At 31.3% G+C, this 26,263-nt stretch overlaps 3 protein-coding genes across 3 annotated transcripts; all 3 read right to left on the bottom strand.

Moving 5' to 3' along the window:
• Window positions 1–1,876: 1,876 nt before the first annotated feature.
• Window positions 1,877–4,352, bottom strand: LOC109788600 (Thioredoxin superfamily protein). The gene is made up of 7 exons (XM_020347369.3): window positions 4,213–4,352; window positions 3,605–3,697; window positions 3,152–3,271; window positions 2,960–3,038; window positions 2,683–2,769; window positions 2,410–2,472; window positions 1,877–2,151 (listed from the first exon to the last, which is right to left on the bottom strand). The coding sequence occupies exons 2-7, from the start codon at window positions 3,658–3,660 to the stop codon at window positions 2,074–2,076; spliced, it is 483 nt and encodes a 160-aa protein (XP_020202958.1). The 5' UTR covers window positions 3,661–3,697; window positions 4,213–4,352; the 3' UTR covers window positions 1,877–2,073.
• Window positions 4,353–9,660: 5,308 nt separating this feature from the next.
• Window positions 9,661–15,603, bottom strand: LOC109788593 (Josephin family protein). The gene is made up of 2 exons (XM_020347363.3): window positions 15,199–15,603; window positions 9,661–10,661 (listed from the first exon to the last, which is right to left on the bottom strand). The coding sequence occupies exons 1-2, from the start codon at window positions 15,430–15,432 to the stop codon at window positions 9,870–9,872; spliced, it is 1,026 nt and encodes a 341-aa protein (XP_020202952.1). The 5' UTR covers window positions 15,433–15,603; the 3' UTR covers window positions 9,661–9,869.
• Window positions 15,604–17,304: 1,701 nt separating this feature from the next.
• On the bottom strand, window positions 17,305–24,516 carry LOC109788589 (Cysteine proteinases superfamily protein). Its single transcript, XM_020347352.3, has 8 exons — window positions 24,367–24,516; window positions 24,067–24,220; window positions 22,332–22,419; window positions 21,642–21,705; window positions 21,378–21,483; window positions 21,232–21,286; window positions 20,025–20,078; window positions 17,305–17,612 (listed from the first exon to the last, which is right to left on the bottom strand). Exons 1-8 carry the CDS (start codon window positions 24,392–24,394, stop codon window positions 17,481–17,483), a joined length of 681 nt encoding a protein of 226 aa, XP_020202941.2. The 5' UTR covers window positions 24,395–24,516; the 3' UTR covers window positions 17,305–17,480.
• Window positions 24,517–26,263: the final 1,747 nt, after the last annotated feature.

Here is a 26,263-nt window from a genome sequence, read left to right as displayed (position 1 = left end):
ATAATATTCTTAAATGATTATATATAATCCTCTAGTTTTTTAAAATGTTTAAAGTTATTATTATGTCTAAATTAATATTAACAACATTAAAAAAAATTAGATAAAAAATTAATTTTATTTTGAAAAATAGATTATTAAATTGAACTATTTTAAAATAGTAAATCTAATTGAATCACAAAAAATAAATAAAAATATCAAATAGTATGATAATTGACAAAAATAATTTTTACTTGTGTGTAATATTAAAATAAGTATTTTTATTTTTCTTAAAATTATTTTAGATTAAATTAAAATCATAAGTAAATGAAAATGCATGGAGTAACATTCACCTATGTTTCCTTGTTGTGAAATGGAAATAAAACATAATCGTTCTCACCCAAGAAAGATAGGTGGTCTATTTTCTCCTTGTCTTTTTATTCTATTTATGGATAGATTGTATCGCGATAGAGGTAACTAGAAGGAGTTGACTACCTATTCAAATCTCATAAGGAGGTCAATGATTTCACACTTGTTTTTTTTTGTTGATGACATTCTTTTATTTGCTAAAGCTAAACCTTCTCATATGAAGCTTATTACTAAGGTGTTAAGAGAGTTTTGTGAATTATCGGGACTGAAAGTAAGCCTGGACAAGTTAATGGTTTTTGCAGTCAAGGTCATACCGAGAAATAGGATTGAGAAGTTATCAAATATCATGAATATTAAGTTTATAAATAGGAGAGGAAGTTGAGGGAGGTGAATGAGAGAGATAGGTGAGTGAAACCTTTGAAGAAAATGAGAGCATTTTAAGGAGAGAAAAATTTATTAAAAGTCATGTGTATGCCAGATGACACACATTTGTTAATAGAATAAATGTCGTTTGGGGTCAAGAGGGATCGATGCAACATCTATTCAACTTTTAAGGAATTTTACTCTAAGTCTAAATTATGAAAGGATATCAAACACAATCTTAAAAAATATAGGGTGTACTAGTGTAATTTATTATTTTTCTTATTATTTATACTAAAGTCTTGGTTTATATATATATATATATATATATATATATATATATATATATATTACATTTTTTAACTTTTTTTGAAAATAAAAATTAAAAAATATACAATTAGTATAAATTTAACGCACTATAAAAATGCATCATTTTCAACTCTTAATAAATGAATGACAAGACATTAATAATTATTTTAATATACACAATTCATATAATAAAATTTTATTTTATAATAAAAATTCATTAAAAAAATAATTACGTTAAAACTTTGAACATATAAATTCTACTTTAAATTTATAATAAATAATTTATATCATTATACAAAATCATTTCAACTATTAATAATTTTAAAAAATAATATTAAAATTTAATTTAAAATATAAATATAAAAATATATTAAAAGGTACAAAAAATTTAAGGAAAATCTTAAAAACTCTTATAAAACCTCCTAAAATCATCCTTGTTAAACAATAACTATCACAAACACTCTCATTAGTATGTTCGGATTAGCATTGAAAAAATTAATTTTGAATGAAACTATTTTTAGTTAAAATTAATTCTTGAAGTGATGTGATTAATGTAATTTTTTTTATATAAAACAAGTTAATAGTAAATAACAGTACAAAATTTTTTATCCAATACAAAAGTTACCCTAAAGTTGCTTCAACTCATAATCGGCTTTGACTGGTAATCAATTCATTGACAAGGAACTAAAGATGTAAAAGCGGAAAATTACATTTACCAATATTTGAATGTGATTTTGGTAAATCTAACGTAACGCTCAATATAGTTATTGTAATTTATATTAGAAAGGATATGGTTTGATGATAAAAGACTTCTAGATTCTACTCTAGCAGTTGGAGAACTTCAACTTGGAAGAATTGAAAATGCTAAAACACAAGGAAAGAAAGACATCCATGACGAGAAACTGAATTACAAAACCGAAGTTATAGGTTTAGGCATCAACCTTCCTGGTAAATATAATTGTCTTCAAATTCTGAACTCGTAAAGATATAGAAATTACAGATTGTTAAAGCATGTAGCATGATGAGGTATGGCACGTATAAAAAACAGAACTTTTCCACCTACTTTGGATCTGATGCCCATATATCATGTCGCTTGAAGAATTCTCTAAATCCATAAGCACTAACATCGTAGTTGAACTGCATGTGCACAAATAAAATGAAAATCGGACAAAATATTAAAATATTTCACAGATGGAAACAAAGATATTTGTCTATCAGGCAAGTTCAATAAACTTTTGATACAATGTTAACAGATTTACTACCTTGGAATAGATTTATTTTACGTATTTGTTTGAGACCAGTTAAAAATAGAAGGTAATCAATCATAATCAGTAATAGATGCTACAATTTGCCTGAAAAAGAACTCACAAAGCTAATAAGAACAAGATAACTTACAGGCAAGACCTTCACGTTGTATTTAGTAATATTTGGATCAGCTACCCTTCCCTGGTTAGCTGCCTGTATAAAAGAACAAAAGTCTCGAATTGAAAACAAGATAAACACAGGTTGGTAGTGACTGAAAAGATTGACATATGAACTAAAACTACGCCTTAATCATGCAATCTAAACAAAAATTATTATTATTATTCATTCCCATGAGCAGTATAGGCAGTGAAGTGATGAGCTCATGAAACTGTAGTGAACAGGTAAGGTTAAGCAAAACCATACTTGGGTTGGATTGTAAAATATCTCAATGAATGGATACTCCTTTTTCTGCCGAGTTATACAAAACCCAGGATATTTTGGACATTCAACCTGCAAAGCACCAGAAAATAAGGACCCTGTTACGTAGATGAATTTTATTGTGAACCTAGGGCACTCACTCCTCAAAAGTAAACACCAACTCATTACAAAATAATAAGGACATGTGTTTCTATTTTAGTGACTCTATCTAATGAGTCAGGTGCTATGCTTCATCATAGGTGAATCAATGAAAATAACTTACACGCATAAACTTTACATGTGGATAAAACTCAACAGCGGATTCTTCTAATACTTTGTCAAGATGTAGTGTATAGTTCCCCCTGCATTATTAAATAGCAAGTAGTTATCTTAAATAGTTTTACTTTTCTTCTTTTCCTTTCCATTCAGACCTAAAGTCCCCCAAATGAGAATCCAGAAGCAGACTCTAGATCACCTGATAGTAAATGCAACAACCACAGGAAAACCTTCGTGAAGGAGTTTGACAAACTCACGCTCAGAGGTAAAATGAATAACCCTTGATGGTCCAAGATCCTTCGGATAACCAGTATAGTACCTAACATTTTCACACAAAAATACAAAAGAAATGAATCATATGTGATGAAACTGCTCCAAGAGTAATGCAAGGGGGCACTCTGCCATAACAAGTTAACAACAGAGTTACAGAGCAATCATTTGAATTGTGCAAACTTTGCTACCTTAGTCAATCCCTACTGAACCTTATTAGTATTATACAAAATTTGAAATTAGCTTCCAAAGATTTAGAAATACGACTGAACAATTCTTCAGCAAAATAACTAACTTTTTTACATTTTAACTAATAAAAATCAATCATTTGCAGCAAGGTAACATTGGAAGTTGCTGTGCCAAAATTCTCAAATAAGCATACTTGCAAGTCGTTCGAAGATGACTGATCATCCGGTCGAAAAATGATGGATCTTCCATTTCACAGAGTAGCGCAACAGGTTAAACTACCCGGTTCCTGCAACATAAAACAAATGTTATATCAAAGTGTTAATTACATTAATCCTGTCTACCATCTTTTCCACAGAGAAGAACTAACCAAACACATGGGTCAAAATTTCACTCTTCACCCTGTACCCATAGCTCATGGAACTAACTAAGGCATTAAGCACACAATAATTCTGACAGTGCACTATCTATCATACAAAAATCACATCTTATACACAAAGATTCAACTGGAGCATTTTATCAAACAGCTACTGAGCATATTATACTTGCTTATTTCGTTTCTATAATTCATCACACATTTCTGCCATTTATCTCACCCCGTAATTGACATACGAGATCGAATTCAAATTTATAATTATACTTAGCTTGTGTGTGTTTGGAAAAAATGAGTGGCCATAAAAAATGAGAAATCGAAATCAAAGAGAGACAAATTCCAATGTTAGAGGAAAAGTGAAGAAACTTCGGAAGTCAAATTCAACAATGGCTAGATTCGTTAACTAAATGTTGATAAAAGAAAAAACGTACCAGTAGCTGAAATCAGAGAAAGTCCCGCTTCACCAATGCCTCTATAAAAAAGAGATTTTGTTTGTGGTGGATGAAGAAATGACCCAAACTATTTTCAATCGTAAAATCAAATAAATAAATTATTAAACGAAAAAATTTAAAATAAAAATTGCACTATTAAATATTTTTTAATCTTTTCTTTTTATGTTTAAAATCAATTGGTAAATATATTTAACATATATGTTAATTTTTTTATCCTTCCCTAAAATAAACGATATTATTTTGATCAATGATTTGTAATTTCAATCAAATTGTGATTTAATATTTGAGTTTTTATGTTTTCAAAGTTAGATTGTGATGTAAATCAAATTGAGTCAAGTTTAATTATAATTCTTTACACATTGTGAAGATAACAAGAAATTTCATTTTCGATTTTTATAATGTGCAAAAATTTTGTGGACAAAAATAAACAAACTTTAAGTTCTTTTGATTGGAATGTCCTTTAAATTCAATTATAAATTTTTATATGTTGTGAAGATAATCTATTTAACAAGAAATTTTATTTTACATTCTTATAATGTGCAAAAATTTTGTGAACAAAAATAAACAGACTTTAAGTTCCTTTGATTAGGATGTCCTTACACATATCAAGATTCAAAATATCTTGATAATGATATTGATCTCTCATGTGATCGAGTCTAAAGATGTTTATAAGTTGAGTTAGTTAGGATTTAAGGTAAAATTAAATATAAATTAATATAAATTAATTATGTTTAATTGTTTTGATTTGAGTTTAAAAAAAATGGTCAGTCATATTTGTTCAAATAGCTAAGGAAGGAACCACTAGATCAGTGGCACAACAAACTATTGTTGATGGAAAAGGGTGGTGACCACCTACAAGCACTTCAATGTCTAAGTCAATGTATGATCCAACCCATAATGATAGAAAAAAGGGAAGTTAAATCTTATGACATTTAGTAATATTAATACGTTGATGTAACAAATATTGAAGAAAGAGAAAATTGTTATTCATATGACAAGATTGTTAAGGATGTATTGGGTCACTTAAAATAGTTACACTTCTCATGACTAGGTGAACTCTTGTAATTAAATTGATATTTGTGTGACTAAATTGATTTACAACTTGCATTGGCATGTAACTAAGTTTAAGGTAACCACAACATAAACATGTTAGCTTTTCAAGTGACTCAAGATTATTCAACGTAAATATTAGTATGGTTAGTATCAAAATCTATTATTCTTATAATATAATTACCTCTAAAACATTAACCAATCAATATGATTAACATCGAGTTAGATTAATTTTTGTGATTAGGTTATGATAACAAATGAACTATTATATTTTTTTCAAAATATCTCCCTACTTATTATCTATTTAATATAAATTTATAATTGTATATTGATGCATGGTAGCAATATTTTCTATCCTTTAATGATTAATTATTTATTTTATTTAATATTTTTTTCTATATTTATCACTTTATATATGTCTCTAATTTTTTTTTCTTAAAATATGATAATAAAAAAAATCACGTGATAAACATGTTCAAATTAATAACATTAGTTAGGATAATGATAATAAGAAAAGTTAAATTCATAAACAAAGAAACAAAATACAGAAGAAAACGAAAAATGTATTACAAGGAGGAAGAGAAATGTAGAAATCAAAATAGATTTTTTGTTACCCTTTATCCTCTACAACCAAAGAAATCAAAAGGAGAAGCACAAAGAGAATGGAAAGAGGGAAGTAGATAATGGAAAAATGAAGAGAAAATAAAGAGAAATATGAAGGTTGGAGAGAGATGTAGAGATCCTCCACTGTGGTGGATTCAAATCCATGTAAAAATAATTTATCTAAGTTACTAAGTGAGATATTTACTTTTTATAAAGTTGCACTACAAGAAAAAACGTTGTCTCATAATTTTGTGAGCGAACGAAAATTATAAATTTTGTCTATTACTTCATTTTTGTTTTTGTGTTGACCTATAACTATTTTTAAAAACAAACATAAGTATTTTTGGGATGTTTTGTCATCATTTATTAGCAAATCAAATGTCCTCATTGTTTATATTTCAATCATCATTGACATTATTCTATATCTACTCGTTTTTATCATTATTACTCTCACATTTTCATTATCATTGTCCTTATAACTTTTATTACTACAAAGTATTGATCTTGTTCGTACCACTACTTAGTATTTTTCCAATCACCATGATATCTATTATCATCATTATTATTGTCTATATTATAATTATTCTTGTCATCACTATATTATTGATACCCCATCATTATCACCAATATACATGTCTTTTGGTCGCTACTATTATCACTTCTACCATAACAATTACTACCCAATCTAATGCATCCATGACAATTCTTATTATCACCACTACTGTCAACTTCATTATTACTATTGTCCCTGCTATCATGAACTCTTTATGTTGTCACCGTCTTGTTATATGACCACCATCATTGTTGTCACTATGACCCTCCCTACATTACTTTTATTACCACCAATTTCACCTTTTATATGGGTATTTTTAATATTTGGGTATAATTTGCATGATTGTGTTAAAAAAAATTGTATATATGATAAGAATTTATTTACTCTCTTATCCTACACTTCTATTGTAACCACCAAATTAAAAGCTATCAATATTTTTATAAAATAAACTAAGAATTTGTGATATAGAACGGTATTTCACCCAATAATATTACAAATTTATCAAGAAAGGGCGATTTTTCTAAATATAATTTTTAGTTTGATGATTAAATTTTACTTGAAAAGTATTTCTTTTCACATAATTAAAGTATGTATTGATAAAATTACTCTCTTCAATAAAAGTAAGTTGACTACTATTGCTATTTTTCTTTCTCCACATCTCATGCAACAAGGGAAAATATAGATCGACCAAGAGAAAACAAAAAAGCCCTCTGCACAACATCAATTATCATCTCTTTTAGACAATTTGAAGTCTCTTGAACAGTTTTTTGAAACTCATACCGAATTGATTGTTTCAACTTGTCTAATTTGGAAATAAACCCATGACTACTCTAGTCATGTTTTTAGATTGGGAATGATGTTAGCCCATCGTGACACCATCAATTCGATTTTATACTAATAAGGACCAACAACCCGCTCAAGATTAATTAGACCTTAATCTCATTTGAAATCCACATTGTGTCCCATGTATGTTTTGCGATGCTACCCAATGTAATATGTCTAACTATATTGATGACCCATGTTGATGCCATATGCTGCCTAATGTGGGCTCAATGCTGAGCCATGCTCTGCTGCCAATGTGCAGAGCTTGATATAGGACTTGAACCCATGTGCCTACTTATAGGTGAAAGCTTGATAATTACTAAATTAACATGTTCAATTGTGTTTTTTTTTACCAGTGGGAAAATATAAACAATAAAAGAGAAGAAAAAACAAATTAACTACCCCTTAAATACAAAATCTTCATCATATCTCCAAACAACAATATATGATGCAACAAGAAGACTACACGACTAAAATGTTAAATAAGGTATTTATAGTCTTGGCAAGATAGTTTGTTATCCTATTTCCTTTGTTGTAAACATGATTAAAAGAAAAGTTTCATGACAAATATGAGAAGGCTTTGATTTTATAAATTAAAGGAGGATAAGGGTGAGCCAAAGAAACTTTTTCCTTCATAAGAGAAATAATCATCTATGAATCTAATTTACATATTATATTTAGAAAATTATGTTGTTAAGCTATAGAGAGATGATGAAAAATTGTTAATAATTCAGCATTTGTATTTGAAGTGAAATCACTTGAACTCACATACCCCTCTATCCAATTCCCAAGATGATTTTTGAAAACTCCTCCAAAACTAGATAAGAAAAAAAAAAATTAAGTTTCCTTTGGAGCTACCATCTATTCCAACCAATCATGAAGTCTTGATGTTGAGAAGATAAAACCACAATCATTTTTTTAATGTCAATAATCAAGCATTAAATCTTATGGATGATAAACCAATGTTGCCAAACTAAATCCTGGAAAACTTCAATGTTCTTGGACCTCCAAATGTATCATGTTGTTGCAGTAAAATGGTCCCTCTCAAACCAGTAGAATGACTTTACAACTAGGTAGCAACAATTATCTAAGGGTCATCCGCATGGAATGAAAATTGGAGAGTGTTCTATATGATCTTAGCCTTGTTACAGTCTCTCAACGTATGCAAAATTGATCCTTCAGGATCTCCACACCTATTACAAGAAGTATCAATAGACAAATGCATATAACGACGAAAAGTGTTAGTTGGAAGAGAGTTATGACTAGAAAGTTATAGAAAGTGTTTAATATTTTTTGGAAAAAGAGACCACACCTAGGATCTGGCATCAAACAAAGTATTATGGGTAAATTAAGCTTGCGTAACCATTAGTAAGCAAACTTGGTAATGTACGACCCATCAGGACAAGAATTCCAAATGATCATATCACACGTCTTTAACCAAAAAATTACTACTAATGAGAGCTTTGACCTTTCTTGTACATAGTGTTGACAATAAATTCAATTGCCACAAACCATTCTTATAAACATGATAAAACTCAAATTTAAATCATTCATATGGACATAGTCAACAAATTGACGAAGAGTCTCATCTGTACTCCACTCTATAAGTGACTCAAATAATTTTTATAGTATAATTTTAATTTTTTATTTATTAATTACATTATTCCACAAATTACCCACTAATTTAATGAGTGATTCACTAACGGATACTAATCGATCACAAATCTAAATTGCTTTTGAACCCGACAAAGTTGATATCAAGAAAAATAAAATAGATCCATTAATTAAACAATGACTGAACAAACCAAATAGAGAGATGATCTTGCTCTTCTCAATAAGTGACTCAAATAATTTTTATAGTAAAATTTTAATTTGTTATTTATTAATTACGTTATTCTACAAGTTATTCACCGGTTTAATGAGTGATCCACTAACCAGTACTAACCAGTCACAAATCTAAATTGCTTTTAAACTCACATAAAGTTGATATCAAGAAAAATTAAATAAATTAATTAAACGACTTCAGATTTAAAATCACAAGAACCTCGGAAACTTTGGCCGTGGTTGCTGTCTTTTGCCTATGCCAAATAGACGTATAGCCTTGGCCGATTATCCATTTTCATCTTTTTGTTCATGTTTTTCCTAAAACCTTCAGAAAACAAAATAGTTGATTACTACCAAAAAAAAAAAAAAACAGTCGGCAGTTCTTATACACTGTATCTAAGTGACCTAGAAATCTAGAGTCTACTGTAGGGTCAAATTGGAGGAGGGGTTCAATCGATCAAGAGTTCCCACAATTACCGTAAACAACTTTATTATAATAATACCAGCATGCAGCTTGGTCAAAACTTGGGATCAATCACAATCACGTGGAAATGCCGAAGGGTTTTCAAAAAACATTGACAAAACTTGGTAACTATCATATATAATCGGATGAAAATGCTGAAGGGTTTTCCTTACAGTTTATACATAATGCAATTGAAATGAGAATGTGTATACTGCACAGCACCATGACTTTAAGCCACTGATGTATGTTTCGACCACCTAAACTGAAAGATTATTTGTCCTCAATTGCAAAAACAAATAAGGGGCAAATAAGAGCACACTCTTAGACAGTTTTCTCTTTATTCTGGTTTTCATCTTGAGCGTTAGCACCTATAGTTGATGCCACTTCTTTGCTGTCTTGATCATTCAGAAGAGAACCAGCACTTTCAATAGCTGCTGCAGGTTTGTTGCTTTGAGCATTGACAGGAAGAGTAGCTTCAATGATTTCCACTTGTTTGGAGTGCTGCTGTTCACTTAGAGGGGTAGTTTCAGTTGTTGCCACTTGTTTACTACTTTGATTATCATTTTGAGGAGTACTGGCTTCAGCATTGGTCACAACTGGGGATGAATCCATCAGACTAGCTGCTATTGCAGCCCTTAGATCCTCGTCTTCCATGTCTAGAAACATTTCAGCTTCCCCATCTGAAAGAAACTGATTATGATGTTGTTGGCCCTCATTAATTCTCTGGTGTGGAGCCTGTACTGAGTTGCAAGATTTAGTTATCCTCTCAGCATCTTCAGGTGAAAGCCACTGCCCAAAACCATTAGAAGCTTCAGATGAGGAGATGGGGAATTCTTTTGGAAAATTTCCTCTAACCAGGAATATGCTCCACCCAAAGCCTTTCAAAGAGTCAAGATAGGCAGAGAGGTAAAACTTGGAAAGATGCTGTGGGGCTGCATAGAGACTGTCAAAATTATACCACTCCCCATTTACTTTACGAATACAAAACCAATGGTCTTGCAAATGACAAATGAATGCATTTTCCAGCTCAGGGTCAATCTGAGCAGGCTCAGCAACTGGAGAGTCAAGAGGGATAACTTGTAGGTCCCACACTTCCAGAGCCTTCTGTAAAACCTACAGAAAAAGCTTTGCAAAATTAAGTAAATCATAAAATTCCAAAGGATCCAAATCCTAAATCCCCTGCCCAAAATTAATATTGACGCACACAATAAACATTTCAGTGATTTCACTAAACAACAAGACTACTTATAACATAAATATTAAAAAAGGGAATGGCAAGTTCAAGTGGAACTAGTCACAACAACCCAGACAACAGATGGAGAAGAAAACCAGTCAAACTGATCTAGAACCAGCAAAAAGTTAGATAAAATCGGATAAGAACTTGTGCAGCAAAATGGTTTGAACTGGTTCTTTCAAAACAAGTTTTTCTTGTTATCTACATATAGATTGCTATTGTTTAATTATTTATTATAAATTTTTCATCTTATACGATGTGTGATACAATCCTTTTAAGATAATTTCAAATTTTCCCAAAATTAATTTTATTATAATTTTATATTAGTTTATAACTTAATATATATTATATAATATTAAAATATGTATACTTTGATATTTCAATTTTACCCAGACTCAACCAAAGTTACACTAATAAACTGTGAATTGCCTTCACTATTTCAATGATCAATCAAGTTTTAAAAACATTGCTTGAATTCAAAAGTCATCCTAATTGTGGTCACCCTGGCCCTAGCCCACCTTAATTGCAGCCTCTTTGGGGCTGCCTTAATTGCAATCTCAAAGGTGGTGTTAAATCTCATATCAACTATAAATATGACTTTTATAGAGCTTATTAAGCTGGGACAATCCTCACTATACAAATGGATTTTGTGATATTGAGTTAGACCGAAAGCCCAAATTTTAAGCCAGTACCAGAACCTATCCTAGATTCATTGATTGGACCACCTGCATTTTCCAGGCCCATACTCCTAGGCTTGAACAGATGTGTTGGAAAGCCACCTCAATCACAGTTACCCCTACCCCACCTTGATTGTAGTCTCTTTTGGAGCTGCCTTAATTGCAACCTCATGGGTGGTACTTAGTTCCACATCAACTAAACATAATGGATTAAATAGAGCTTATAAAGCTTAAGACAACTTAAGACAATCCTAACCTTACAAATCAATGTTTAGGTTCAAATTAGGCCCAAAGTCTAAATTATAAGAGCCTATAACAATAACATTTTTTTTCCCAAAATCAAAATCATTCAAGGCCCCAAAGGCCTCGTAGTGCACAAAAATATAACAGTAATTGGATGTTGAAGGAAAAATATCAAATGAAATCCAAAGACTGAATAATGCATATATAATAAATCAACTAGAACAATATATTTTTAAGGATTATATATGTTTTTAGTCCTTGAACTTTTGTCAATTTTTGTTTTTAATCCTTGAACAAATTTCTTTAATTTTAGTCCCTTAACTTTTGCTGATTTTTACTTTTAGTCCTTGAATTTTTCCTCCTATTAACATTTTTGGTCCCTGAAGTCAATTTTTTTTTATTCATGGAGTAAAATTTCAAGGACTAAAGCCAAATAAAATTTGTTCAGGGACTAAACAAAAAATGACAAAAAGTTTAGGAACTAAAAACATATTTAATCCTGGTGTAAAAAAAATCTAATCCTATTTTTAAAATCATTTAGGAATCAAATGTTCAAAAGTTCTTTTAAAGAAAAAAACTAATTATTTCAAATAAAAGTTAATTGTCCCTTGAGACAGCCCACTTCGTACAGTCATGAGACACAAGAAGAGTGTGAGTACTAATCCCCACAGTGCACCCCACACCCCTTTCCCATCCCCTCTCCTATTGAGGCCCCTTATTTGCATCTCCACAGCCTTGGACCCAAACAAAACAAATAAACAGAACATAGACAAAGTTCTTTATGTGCTTTTGGTGTTGTTTCTCAATAAAAACATAACATGCATTAATTTTGAGCTATGTGATCATCCTCCTTTTAAATATTTTCATAGGTTAGCTTTAAAAAATAATACCTGTGCTGTACTTCCATCAGAGAATAACATTGCAAACACCTATAGCACTTTACTAAAGTCTTGTCCAAAAAACTGAGATTTTGAATTCTTTTTGGCATGCCGCATGCTTATATCAATGATCAATCATCATTTAATTGAACAATTTGGTAAACTGATAAAAACAAGTTCCCAGTGGATCATTAAACACATTACACCAAAATATTTGGCCATTATTGCTATTTAACAAAGGGTGGAATTTACAGGTAAAAATATTCATTGACTTCTCTATGGAAATGAACCAATACATTCAAAATAATTCTATGCTTTGCCTTCTAAAAGGACAGGGCTGTTAAGGAGGGGAACAATTGAGATAACAGCAACTAGAGGGGCAAGGCTTCAAAGAAAAACCTTACAAATGTAAAATGCAAAAGCATGTTCAGAAAAGAAAAAATCAAATCATTACCAACATTAGATTTGTATCCCCTTCCCCTTAACTTAATTCATAATTGACAAGGATTAGACTTGGTTCAATTTTCCTGGCCTTTTTTCATTATCCAAAAAAAGAATGGATTCAGTTACGAGCAGATACTGAAAAAACAATATCCAACTGCATTACAACTTTGAAAAATTCAAATCAATTAAAAAAACCACGAGGGGAGGGTGGGTTTTACATTTTTTCAGCATAGGAATCAAACCTTAGAGATTAAGCAACTCAAGCATAATAAACAGTGGGGGATAACATTAAAAAATAAAGACCATGCTGCAGTTTTAATCAGACTAGGATACACACATCTCTACTTGGTTTAACAACAGAAACATATCAACATTGAGGCCAGACAAACTGAAATGTATCAACAACAGACTCCAAATGCGATTGTAATTCCAACATGCACAAAACTTCAGTGCATCCTATTTCTCATTCAATTTGGTCCAGAGGATTAATCGCCATAACAATTATTGGGCCATGAATTTCATTTTTGGAGTGGACCATAAATTTGAATTCAGACGATTGTATTAGTGAGCTCCATGTAGAAACAATGTGCAAGCAGTAATTATTTAAGTAAGGAAACCATAACTTTGAATTCAGACGATTGTATTAGTGAGCTCCATGTAGAAACAATGTGCAAGGCTAGCAGTAATTATTTAAGGAAACCTGCTTAGTCAAACAATTAAAAGTTCAAAACATATATATACCTATGTTTTGCACATCACCCACCCCCCTCCCTGCCACACAAAAAAATTCCTTCAATAGACAGCCATCACTCGTAAAATAAGCACATGGGAAACATTCAATCAGTCAAACTACACTTGCAAGTTGCACCACACTTCACACACACACAGCACAATGCCAAACTAGCTGAGCATAATCTTAGAAAGTAAATTTAGACCTAACCATAGTCACATAATTTGGAGTACGCTTTGGTACGTGGAACGGGTACAGGTACATGACCTCATAGAGTACCTGGTATGCCAGAGTACACATAGTACGCCTCAATTAGCTATTTTAATTTATAATAATTTTTAGTATATAAATTAACGTGTGTAGGAAGTTATGACAGACAGTGAGAAGTTGGAAAGTAGTGTGTGGGGAGTTGTGGCAGAAGTTGAAAAGCTGGGCAGGCAGGAAGTTGTAGCGTAACGTTAAGAATTAAAAGTTCTGTCAGCATAACGTGGGAAGTTGTGACCCTTTAATACAGCTTGTTAGTCGTGGAACTAACTAACAAATTAGGTACCAATTCGCGGTTCTCCCCCACAACTAGCGAATTATGTGATTACAGTCCTAACTAAATCCTATAAAATCGATCTATAAGATGAGGATTTTTCTCCACTTATATACTCTAATTTGACCACATCACTAATCAATGTGGATCTCCAACACATCTCTTTCATGCCGAAGACTCGATATCTCGAATATAAAGTTGGAAGGATTGGACATATCTATGGGGGACCTGATAAAAGGTGCCCCGAAAAGTCCAACAAAATTCACTAAGATAAACTTCGATATCATTTTACGAAATTGAATAAGACTTTAAAATCTTATAAAATTAACTTATGAGATGAGGAATGTTCTCCACTTATATACACTAGGATAAACTTGGATATCATTTTAAGAAAGTGAATAAGACTTAACTTAATCTTACAAAATTGACTTATGAGGAAAGAATTGTTCTTCACTTATATACTATTATGATCATATTTATGGTAGACTGCAGATCTCCAATAAACCACCTCACTCCAAGAGGTGGCCATCTCTGGTGTGAAGTGTTTGCAGGACAGGACACATAAACCGGGCACAACTACACAAGGCATCCTTATATAATATAGCTCCTCACAAAACTATTTCCTCCTATATAAGCTAAAAATATCACAACAACCATTTATAAACACATGACATTGCCTACATGCAAGTCAACTCAAGCGCCATAGTCAATAAGCATGCATTGAACAATCGAAGGAGTATCCAGCGCCACGAGAGAGAACCAAAAACAAAACAAGCCTCAGAAACTGTCTCCATTCAATTAAAATCCAAACCGCCATAAGCTCGTCACATTCTCACGGACACAACCACAATCCACGGCGCAGGAGAGGGAAACACAAACTGAACGAAGAAAAAACCCTAACCGAACCTGGATGCTGAAATCGCCGTCGAGCGACACATTATGCGATTCGAAATCGGCGGAGGAGAGCGCGGGGAGCATGACCTGGCGTTCCTTGCGATCGAGATCGGAGGCGAGCGCGGCCAAATCGAACTCGGAGAAGAAGGGACCCTGCAGCACAGTGTTGACGCAATGCACCGCGCACAGCTTCGACTCCTGCACCTCGTGGTACAGCATGCCTCCATTGCTGGCTCCTTCCATCATCGTCGAATTCAAAGCCTCGAGAACCGACAACGACCGCAACGGCGAATGAAGTACAAACCCTAATTGCAATTCGCGGTGCTTTTATTCCTTCTCTTTTGGGTTGTGTGTGTGAGAGGGAAGGGAGAAAGTGAGAGAGAAGGGGGAAGGAATAGGAGGCAGGGCGTAATAACGTAACGGATAATAAATAATAAATAATAAATAAATAAATAAATAAATACACAAATGAAATGATAATGGAAATTAAATGTTGTGGATTTTCTTGAGCTGTTCTTCTTCTGGAGGTTTGTTTGGACTTTGGACGTAGTATTATTAAATGTCGTGTACTGTGTGTCGTCGCGTCGAGGTGCCACGTGGGATATTCGGAAACGGTGGTCCCCAACGAAAGGGACCATTTATTAAGGGTTTTTTTTTTGACAAGATGATTTATCAAGGTTAGGTTCTAGACTAGGGGTCTAGGGCTAGGCCAGCGCTTCCGGTATTTTTCAATTTTCACGATGCAATTTTGCTTTCATGATTTTCTTTTTAATAATTTTAAATTATTACTTCTTGTATTTAATTACAAATGGTAGAGTGTGATGGAATAAAGATGCACAATTTATTATTTTAAAATAAATTTTGTATTCAATATTTTCTTTTAAAAAGTGAGAGAAGATTTAAAGAATGATATATTATTGTTTTATTTTAATAGTTACAAATTTAACTTTCACATTGAGATTTGAGAGTGATATTGGATAAAAATATTTTTACGGTATTGAATTGAAATATTAAATATTGTATACCATACGAAACTTGGTCTAAATGTATAATTCATTTGTCAATCGTTATCGAATTAAATTTGTTTTTCAGTTATGTGTAACTACTAACTAGTGCTCTTGTAAAAAAAAATATTATATATATATACCAGAATTTTAAGATATATAAAATATATATCTTTAAATTTATAAATTAAATTTTAAATTCATAATGAACAATTTAAATTGTAATATAAAAATATTTTTAACTATTCAACAATTAGATTAGTTTAGAAAAAGAATAATCGCCATGTCAAGCTTTCATGAATTTTGTATTATTTTTTCTTGTAATAAATGACACTATTATTATATACCAATTGATTTTCTTAATCAATAAAAATTATAATAACAACAACAAAATTCAAATTTAGGATCAAATTTAGGATCATGAGTATTTCAATCTCCAATTGATTGAAAATAGCTAAAAGACTTGCTACCTCAAATGAGTAGATAATTCGTTAAAATTTTTCTAAGAATATACTTCAACGCAGTTGAATAATTGTAATTGTATAAAATTGTTTGTAATTTGAACCTGTACAATAATCTTCTAAATGGACATTTGCTGACAATCGCATTAACATCATATCTAGTAATACTGAGAGTATCTTCTTATTCTACCACTTTTTTTAACAAAATACTAATAATTTGCCAAAGATATTTTTGTAGTATTTGTTTTATTTCCAAAAACTCTAAATGAAATTTTAAAATTATTCATTTTGTACAAAATAAAGTATTGAAAACAAGTGAAATCCCACATGTTTAGAGTCAGTCAATAAAATCCTTGTCGATTGAAGTGATTTCCCGATTTTTGGGTTTCATCAATTAACTTTGTAAATATTTTTGTTCATTTAAGACTTTGCTTTATAAATTCAAACTTTATGATATGCTTTATGTACCCCCTCCCTCCCAATATAATAGTTTGATCGTTGTAAAAATTGTTACATATTTAGGTTGTGTTTATATCATAAAAGTAATGCATACTATTTGGTTAAAAATAGTTTCTTTCAAACTCTCTTCTAACCCGAATCACCAATGCTAAGTGTTAATGTGAATACAAGTATGAACAGTGGTAGAGTTATCATTGGAGAAAATAAAGGAAGCTCTGCGATATCCGGACATGAGAATGTGTCGAAGCCAAGTCTTTATACAATAAGCGCAAGTGCACTAGTTGTTAACTCAAAAGAATGACATAAATATAACATTCACATTTGTAATCTACCACTAATTTTCTTCCTTCTCCTTCGGTAATGAAGATCCTCAGACCAAAAGATCATAATGGTTCTTACCACTGTACAATAGTCTCACAGCTTTTCTGCTTGAACCCTTCCTAAATTCACTTCCATACTCTGCAATGGGAATGAAACCAGATCCAAAACCACCGCCTCTATGCTGCATTCGGATTACAAAGAGACACAACAGGAAATTTTAGCAGACAAATAATACAATCTTATAACATAAGGAACAAAGGATACACTCATATATTAGCTAGTACAAAGAGCATTAAAAAAGTATGTACAAGAATACAAACATAATGTGGCTTTATTAAGCTTTATTAATTATTTAATTATCAAGCAAATTCCGCGAGTTCAATGAAATAATAAATATAATAAAAACAATTAAATGATTTGAATCTCCTATTAAAAAATCAAAATGGGCATAGAAGGATCAACCATGTCAAAGTCTGGTCAGTGGAAACTGGAACCCGTTATCAGTAAGGTTAGAATATACAAGCATTTTCACAGCTACAAATTAGAAACCATGGACTTGGTTGTATAAATTTTAGCCTCTTTTGAAAGCACGAGACCAGGTTACGAATGCCCAATAAAAACATATTGACGAAACAGGGCTTTAATAATGTTCCTACATTATGCTTTTCAAATTGCTCCTTACTCTGCTCCGGTGCTATCCTAAAATGTGAATACAGGGATCCAAGTCTGACAGTACCAGTCTTTCTTTTGCTAATTTACTCTAGTTGAGAACATGATAGGCATTGACAATTTGAATGCCTAAATGCTTAAGTTTCCTTATTTCTCACCTTCTCCCTGTGTTTTCAATTCTAGTTTACTACTCACATTTTCCAGTGGGGTGTTGTTCAAAGGCATACATCTGCCCTTAAAACTCTTTCCTTTTGTTTTCTCATAACTCTAATAACTCTTGCTTTAGCGTTACAAAACCTAGAGAGCTACATAAAACTTTAATTTTGCTTCTACCTCAAACGTTCAGCTGTCATGTTTGTTTAAAACCCAGACATTTTTTAAGCTTTAACTACTGAAATCTCAGACCTTATAATCACTAAACCTGTAAGTCTTTCTATTCAAAGACAAATCTTGCCTTTGGAAACCACAATCATACCTTAAATTCCATAAGTTAAACAATGTTTATGTCCATCCGATGTTAGTTAAGTCATACTTTGATACTTGCGCTTCTCAATCTCTTTTATATATCCTATAAGTAGCTTCTTATCCACAATAGATTGAGCACTCCCAGATAATATTTATTAAATGCACAGAATTGAACTCCATGCAATACCATATTGGGCATTAAGCAGCTATTTATTTGCTATATACAAGCTTTCTACTTACGGTCGGACTTGAGTTTTTTGTTGTCTTAAATGAAGTGAAAAAATGATACCCATATATATAATTATTTGAATGTTCCCAAACCTAAAAGTGTAAAACATAAACGATTAAATACACAATTACTAAAAAAAAATGACTAAATGTATATTACATTTGTATGAGACTATGAGTTATCTTTAAAAATTACTACACATTAAAAAAATGGATCAATAATGGTGTGACATCACAAAAAAGCTCATAGTAGAGAAGTGGAGGTTCACAAATTGATTTTGAGATTTCAGCAAAATAAATAGGTCATGATTCAAAAAATAGAAAGAGAATTAAAGAAATTAGTGATAAAGGGAAAAGAAAAAGTTAAAGATAACCTTTATTTATGATTTTACATCAACACTTATTGAAATTCTCAGTGAGAAAAAAAAAAGTCAATAATATATCTATTTTCCTGTTTACATTTAATATTACTAGTTTATTTTCCTAAAATTATGGGTAGATTTTAGTTGACTAGTAGGAAAACAATTATTAATTAATTTTTTGCAATTAATTTTTTTTGGTAAATTGTTCACAATTAATTTATTTTCTATTATCTATTTTTTATAAAATTTAATTATGTAATTTTTATTTTTATATTAAATAGACTAAATAACAATTTTTTTGGTGTCCCTCTAACAACGGGCCCTAAATGGTCGCCCCACTAGTTCGTGCTGAAGACCACCGCTGCTTCTACTCCTAGAGCTTCTTACAAGAGCGCAATTAGCATTAGATGCACATAGCAGGAGCTTTATAGCACCATAATATCTTTTCAAATGACAAAAGCTTTTACAATCTGATATCAACACTGCATCAACTTCTTCATAAGTTAAAATTGGTCATGAATCATGATAAATTAGCATCATTTTTTAAAATAGACACAAGACAGCATATTACAAATTCACTAATATTCTAAATCATCTCTCTGCATTTTATTTCCAAAATTAGATATTCATGACCAATTGATCCCAAACAATAAATATTATCAACAAGGAAGTTATGTGCACCTTCATCTACCTGTAGATATATATTATTCATGCACATAATATTTGCTAAAAAAAAAAAAAAAACCTGCCCTGTAGCAAGTACAGTATTACTATAATCAGTAGAAGGAAGGAAGCACACTAATTACAAGTTCTTCCTTCCCAAGTAAAATAGATAAATGTCAACCTAGTAAGAATTGTTTAAGGTATACCTCATGCTCCGGAATGTACACAATGATTGGCTGCTTGCATAACTTTGACAGTACCTGCCCAGAATATTGTCATTAGTCAGTATATGATTTTTCATTCAAGGGGTTTATGCATCCATCTGGAGGCACACAACCTAAGCAAGTGAATAAGTATGACCAACTCCTCCAAAGAATTGATGACCAAAGGTTCCGATGGGAATTTTTCTCAGGAAGGCAGAAACTCCAACTAAATAAGTAAAGCATAATATCACTGGTTCTCAATGGTTTAATATAAAAAATGATAATAAAATTTAAGCAAATTATTTCAACCTTCCCTCTATTTTGCACTTCTGACACAAACCTCTATTTTCAAAATCTATACAAAAACCCTAACTAACTTAACTGGTTAAGAATATTTATATTCTTAAATATTTTATTTTATTTTTTGCTATTTTCAAAAAAGTTATTTGTGTAAAACTCCAACAATATCCTTTTGTTAATTGATGACTAAACATGTTTCCTCATTTCCCTCTTCATGCATATGTTTCCTTCACCTGCACGCAGCAAACTCATCCCTCCAAAGTCAGCAACACCATTCACCTCAGTGTATAGTCTACCAGCATTCACAAAAATTGTTCAGCATTTAAATGTCCTAACTTGAACCTTGGATTTTTTTTTTCATTGACTATGTATGTCATTGATGGCTCAAGTTTTGGGGTTTTTGGAATCTGATTTTGAAAATGATTTTTCCTTTCTTATTTCTCTTCATTCTGATGGATGAAGCAAGAATTAAAAACAACAATTGGAATGGAGTTTAAAATTTAAATGTTTTGGGGTTACAGGAGTTTGAATGTTTTCATTGAATATGCCATGAATTAATACATACAGGAATTGCATATTTTCCGAGATGAAGGAAACCAAATTGAAAAAAGCATGAATCCCTGCTTGGAGTGAATAGGCTTGCTCATAAGACATAATTTCAAACAACATTCAGTACAGGCTCAGACTTGGTGCTTTAGTTGCAGAACTAAAGCTAGACAAAAAGGTCAATAGGAACATTTACCCTAGGAAGTAGTCAAACCGCATGATATATGATAATTCACTTCTAACTGAATGAAATACACCAATCGCATGTAGCACCTACTATTCTTGCCAAGCGATAACTTGCAAGATAAAAAAATACAGGTAAAGCTTGCAAGATTTAGGAGGTAAGCACAAAGGAAGCACAAACCAGTAGCTCCGATTCTCCTCCCCAGAAATCAGATCGCACAATGCGTTGGCAGTAACTGCAAAATAACACATTTAATCATGACACTTAACACAAACTAACAATATGCTTCAAGATCTTCATTTTCTGTTAATGCTTCCAAAACATACCGTTTTAGGGGCTCATCAACTGTGATGGCAATGAGGGCTTCTTCATATAAATTACGTTCACCTTCATTTTCACATATAGCTTCTTTCACAGCCATTCGTAATTCATCTGCGCTATCATCAGAAAGCCAAATACATTGACAACAGAAAAACAAAGAGAAAGGAAAAAAAATAGCAGAAACCAACAAAGCTATCATACCCAAGCTGTCACATAATGTAATTCTGAAATAGAAAACAAAACAAACAAAAGTGACGGTCTCAACATACCTGCATTTTCTCTCTCCTCACGTTGATTGAGAACAGTTCCCTTATTGTAAGCCATTCCTTTGACCTAATGTCATTGAACCAAATGTTACCACTTCCATCTGAATCTAATATGAAAAACTTGCATGGTGGGAGTTAAAACTAGCGAAGGACTTGGCAATTTATATTTAACAAATTTATACGGCCAAAAGAATGTGCCAATATAACTCATACAAATAAAGAAAAATAAGGTCTGTTCCATAAAAGACAACTAATTATGAACTATTATCTTGCAAATACTATCCAGGCTTATTTATTATTCAGCATCCAACTTTTCTAGACCAATTATTAAAGAGTAGTGGCATCCAAAGAACCTTATTGTCTCAAGGCTAATTATATTATCTGCACCGCATTACACAGACTACACTGATGACGTAGACAGAAATTATTACTGCACTGGAGTAAAATATCAGTGCTAGAAAAATCATGACCACAAGGAATAGATTCCAGTTTGGAAGTTTCAAATTTCAAGAAAAGGAGTTCTTCACTAGCAATCTCAAAGTCTCAAACATAATATGAATTACTTTGATTTAAGACTCCCTTCTTGTAATTCTTTAAATCTTTTGCATCCTGATATCCAGAGCAGACATCACACTAAATTCAACTAACAAGAAACCACAAAAGGGTCAGAACACAGGGTAACAACAATAATACCAGTGCACGAAACAGACAACGTCCATCCCCTGTAACCTTCTGAACTGAAAAACGCTCAAGTTTCTTCATAGCTGGAGAGTGTCCACCACTGTGAAGACATTGTGAGGGGGAAATCATCAAAATTCTAAAGCATTGAGAAAAGAGTTCAAATATGATCCACTTTTGATAAAGATACAACTTAAATACATACATACATACATACATATATATATATATATATATATATATATATATATATATATATTAAAAAAATTAAAAAAAAACTCACACACAGACACATTGTCAATGAACCTATAGAGCACTTAAAAATTTAGAAAGATCTTGCCATATTTCCCTTCCTTGAAAGACACACTCAATCCTATCAACCAAATGTGTTATTCTGAAAGCCCCTGATAAGGATAACATGATAAATTCATGAAATCTGAAGATATAAGTTTCAAGTGACTATTGACTTAGGCTTTGAGACAAATAGATAGACCCATTTTCACTCCCCAAAATAATAATAATAGGTTAAAGACACTTATTTTCAATTTGGTTCCAATACAGAAAAGTTTTTGACTTGTGTATAATCATCTCCAACGTCATTTTCACCATATGTTGCCACTTGCCAATATAACAACATGATAATGGAGTTATTGAGAAGTATAGGAACGGTCACAGGACTAAAAATTATAGTATTTCTGGTCCTTATCGGATATGACATCATTTTTAATCTATGGGGAGTTTGAAAGGACTTATGACCTTTCTAATAAGTATAAACTTCTTTTCAGCTTATTTGACTTAAGAAAGTGGCTTAGGACCTTTCTATAAAGTATAAACTTCTTTTCAGCTTATTTCAATAAACTCCATGATGAAGTTTATCAAAATCAGTTGTTTTAAAATCAAGTACAGTGTGCTTTACAACAAAGGTTAAGATATAAGCTTATAACACGAGTGCTTAATTATGCTGCTTACCAAACACAATTGGTCCCTACACTTCATGGAGCACTATATTATAATGACAATAGCCAGTGGGGATTAAATTAAAATTTAAAAATGAGAGAACATATAGGAACAAATTAAGGGCTTCTTGGGTGCTTGATTTTCCCCCATTAACAGCTTAAGGTAGGATTCCCCGAGAGTTTGGGTGCTTATTTATTGGTATCGCAACTGGTTGTTGATGTCTAGGAATGGCTACCTCTGGAGGGGCTGACAAGAAAGGTTGAGTGAAACGTCATCAAATGTCTTCCGTCAGGATGTCGGCTCTCAAGGGCGGTGGTGCTATGATGGGGACTTGGGTTCTCATATTTTAGTTTTAAAAACTGTTTTATAAAACAATTCCACACTACTCAACAATCAATTTCTCATCTAAAGTCAATTAAGTCTTGAAAAAAGTTCCCAGAAAAAGTGCTTTAAAAGCCACAAAAACAGAAACAAACTTTCAATTTTTATCTTGTTCAACCTCCCCTCCTCAATTCCACACTCTGCTTTATGTCTTGCATCACCCTACACCCACTTTCTAAGCAACCTTATTTAATTGCATTCTGAAAACTAAAAACAGTTTTTAAAAATAGAAAACGAACACACCCTAAGCATTTTCATTCTTATTTTGATTTTCTTAAGGAATGAATTGAAAATGAATGTCACGTAAATATTAAAAATATATTTCAACCTAAAAAAATAAAAAATAAATAAAAGAACACATAGATTAGACGCACAAGAAAGAGATAAACCAAAAGGGACACGGAAAACTCACAAGGACGGGGCAATTCTAGCGAAAAAGAGAGTGCTACAATTCCCAATTCCAAACAAGCTAGCGTTATTGTTAGGAGGAGCAGCAACTGAAGGAACCGGGGAAGAAACAACCTCAAATTTCGCACTCCCATTTCTCAGTTGCTGAAGAACATCCTCTGAAAGTCACCGAAACAAATCGAATAAGAGTGTTCGTAAATTTGCGAGTGCTCTTTGTTTGGTGAAAAAGTGACAAGTAATGAAGATAAAATTATACGAAGAGTAAGAAGAAGAATGTGAATGCAATTAAGAGTTGTTAGGTTACCATTGAATTTGAGAAGCTGGTGTGCCATGAAACGTGGGAAATTGTGACGCGGGAGGAGATGAGTGTAAGAGAGTTGAAGAGTGTTTTTCTCTCATCCAAACACAGGAACAGCTGAGTAAACGTCGTTATTTATCTTGAATAGCGACACCTTTTTTTCCTTCTAAATTTCACTATTATTTTTAAATTTATAATTTTAGTCTTTAATTTTGTATAATTTATAATTTTATTTTAACAGTTAAATATTTATCATTAATGATTATGATTATGATTGTAATATTAATCATGATGTATATAAGAAAATGAATTTATATATAAAAAAAATAAATGAGAGTATTATTTTAGTTTTTATTGTAAATTATTATAACAAATATATGATTCTTTTTAATTTATTAATTGATAATTTTTTATTTATATCTATACTTTATTGTGAGTCTTTTAACGAGTTATTCACTCATTTTCAATGAAAATAGATATATTTGTTGTTTAACTAACATGATGCATATTAGTTAAAAAAAAAGTTATTTATGAGGAGTATCATTAAATATAATTATTACTAACATAATTTAATTTTATAACTATCTTTGAAATAAAATTTTGAATTATGATATTATTAATTATAATTAATTAATCTAATTATTTTTATTGATCTTGATAAATTGTGTATTTATTACTTTTGTATAAGAATGAAAGTAATATACTTAATAATATTTAGATTATATTACACTTTTTTGTATACATATTTAGGTAATATATTTAATAATATTTAAGTTATTTTATTTTAACTTTAAATTGGATGGTAACCTTTATACTATTGTAAGGATAAACTATTAATATACTTTTAGAAATGTTACATTCTTCGAAATGATGAGTTTAAATTATTCTTCATCCTTATAAAATTGAAGTGTGTATTTAGATTTGCGTATTGATCCAAGTTTTCAAATAAAATCACGTTAATTTGATGGATAAGCAAGTAATAATTACTTCTTGTTTTCACGTCTTTTACGCGATTCAAGTGCTCTGAACGCGAAACCAAACACGCAGAAAATATGTCAATGTTTTGAATTAAAATATTCTTTTTAATTAGTATTTCAAAACATGTACCAGGCTTGACTTGAATTGTTCGACTCAAATTTTCGAACATTAAAGCATTTTTCATATGTTTCTTATCCATTGTCTTAGTCTATAATGTTTTAACACTTTTTATGGCATTGACTCAAATTTTCGAACATTAAAGCATTTTTCATATGTTTCTTATCCATTGTCTTAGCCTATAATGTTTTAACACTTTTTATGGCATTCTCTAAATTCCTAATAGAAAGTGAACCATGAAGATTTGAAAGTCTTCTCAGATATTTTGCTCTCGTGCTCTTCGTGCTTGCACACAATAAAAAGATATAAATATTGTAGATGATTTAATTGTTCTATTCCTCTGTGCTTGTCTTATATAAAAGTATCAACATTAGATAAATTGATTTATTTGCGTTACTTACATCTCTTTGATACAAGTGTTAGAAAGATTGACAAAATCATTATGTAATTTAATCAATCTACATATTTTGAAGTTGTCTAATTGCATTAAGTTGATTATCTTGCCTAGAGGCATGCAAAAAGCATTGAAATATCATAGGTTAGGATGATGGATAAAAAATATATTGAAAGTTTATTCTTGCAATAGTTTAAAAAATACCATAGCACAATCTCTATCATTTTAGATACATGGACTCTTCCAATTTTATCAATAATAGTTTATGGTGGTGTGACAAACATATATTAGCCTAGTATGGAAGCATTACTTAGTGACCAAGGAATTCATCATACACACCAAGCATGAGTCACTTAAGTACATAAGTGGGCAGGAGAAGTTGATCAAAAGACATGTAAAATGGGTTGAATACCT

The sequence above is a fragment of the Cajanus cajan genome, chromosome 3, assembly GCF_000230855.2.
Source record: "Cajanus cajan strain Asha chromosome 3, NIPB_CcT2T_4, whole genome shotgun sequence".
In the NCBI taxonomy this organism is placed as follows: Eukaryota; Viridiplantae; Streptophyta; class Magnoliopsida; order Fabales; family Fabaceae; genus Cajanus; species Cajanus cajan.
This window is presented reverse-complemented; position numbering and strand designations above follow the sequence as displayed.

Bases quoted from the DNA above. Each gene is read 5' to 3' on its own strand.
- LOC109788600 (XM_020347369.3), bottom strand. From the start codon at position 3,660: ATGGAAGATCCATCATTTTTCGACCGGATGATCAGTCATCTTCGAACG. The intron at 3,272-3,604 runs GTATGCTTATTT...TGAAAATGTTAG, and splicing joins CATCTTCGAACGACTTGCAA to GTACTATACTGGTTATCCGA. The intron at 2,473-2,682 runs GTATGGTTTTGC...TCTTTTATACAG, and splicing joins TATTTTACAATCCAACCCAA to GCAGCTAACCAGGGAAGGGT.
- LOC109788593 (XM_020347363.3), bottom strand. From the start codon at position 15,432: ATGATGGAAGGAGCCAGCAATGGAGGCATGCTGTACCACGAGGTGCAG. The intron at 10,662-15,198 runs GTTCGGTTAGGG...CTTTTTCTGTAG, and splicing joins ACGGCGATTTCAGCATCCAG to GTTTTACAGAAGGCTCTGGA.
- LOC109788589 (XM_020347352.3), bottom strand. From the start codon at position 24,394: ATGGCACACCAGCTTCTCAAATTCAATG. The intron at 24,221-24,366 runs GTAACCTAACAA...GGTGACTTTCAG, and splicing joins CCAGCTTCTCAAATTCAATG to AGGATGTTCTTCAGCAACTG. The intron at 21,484-21,641 runs GTATGTTGAGAC...ATGATAGCGCAG, and splicing joins TGAGGAGAGAGAAAATGCAG to ATGAATTACGAATGGCTGTG.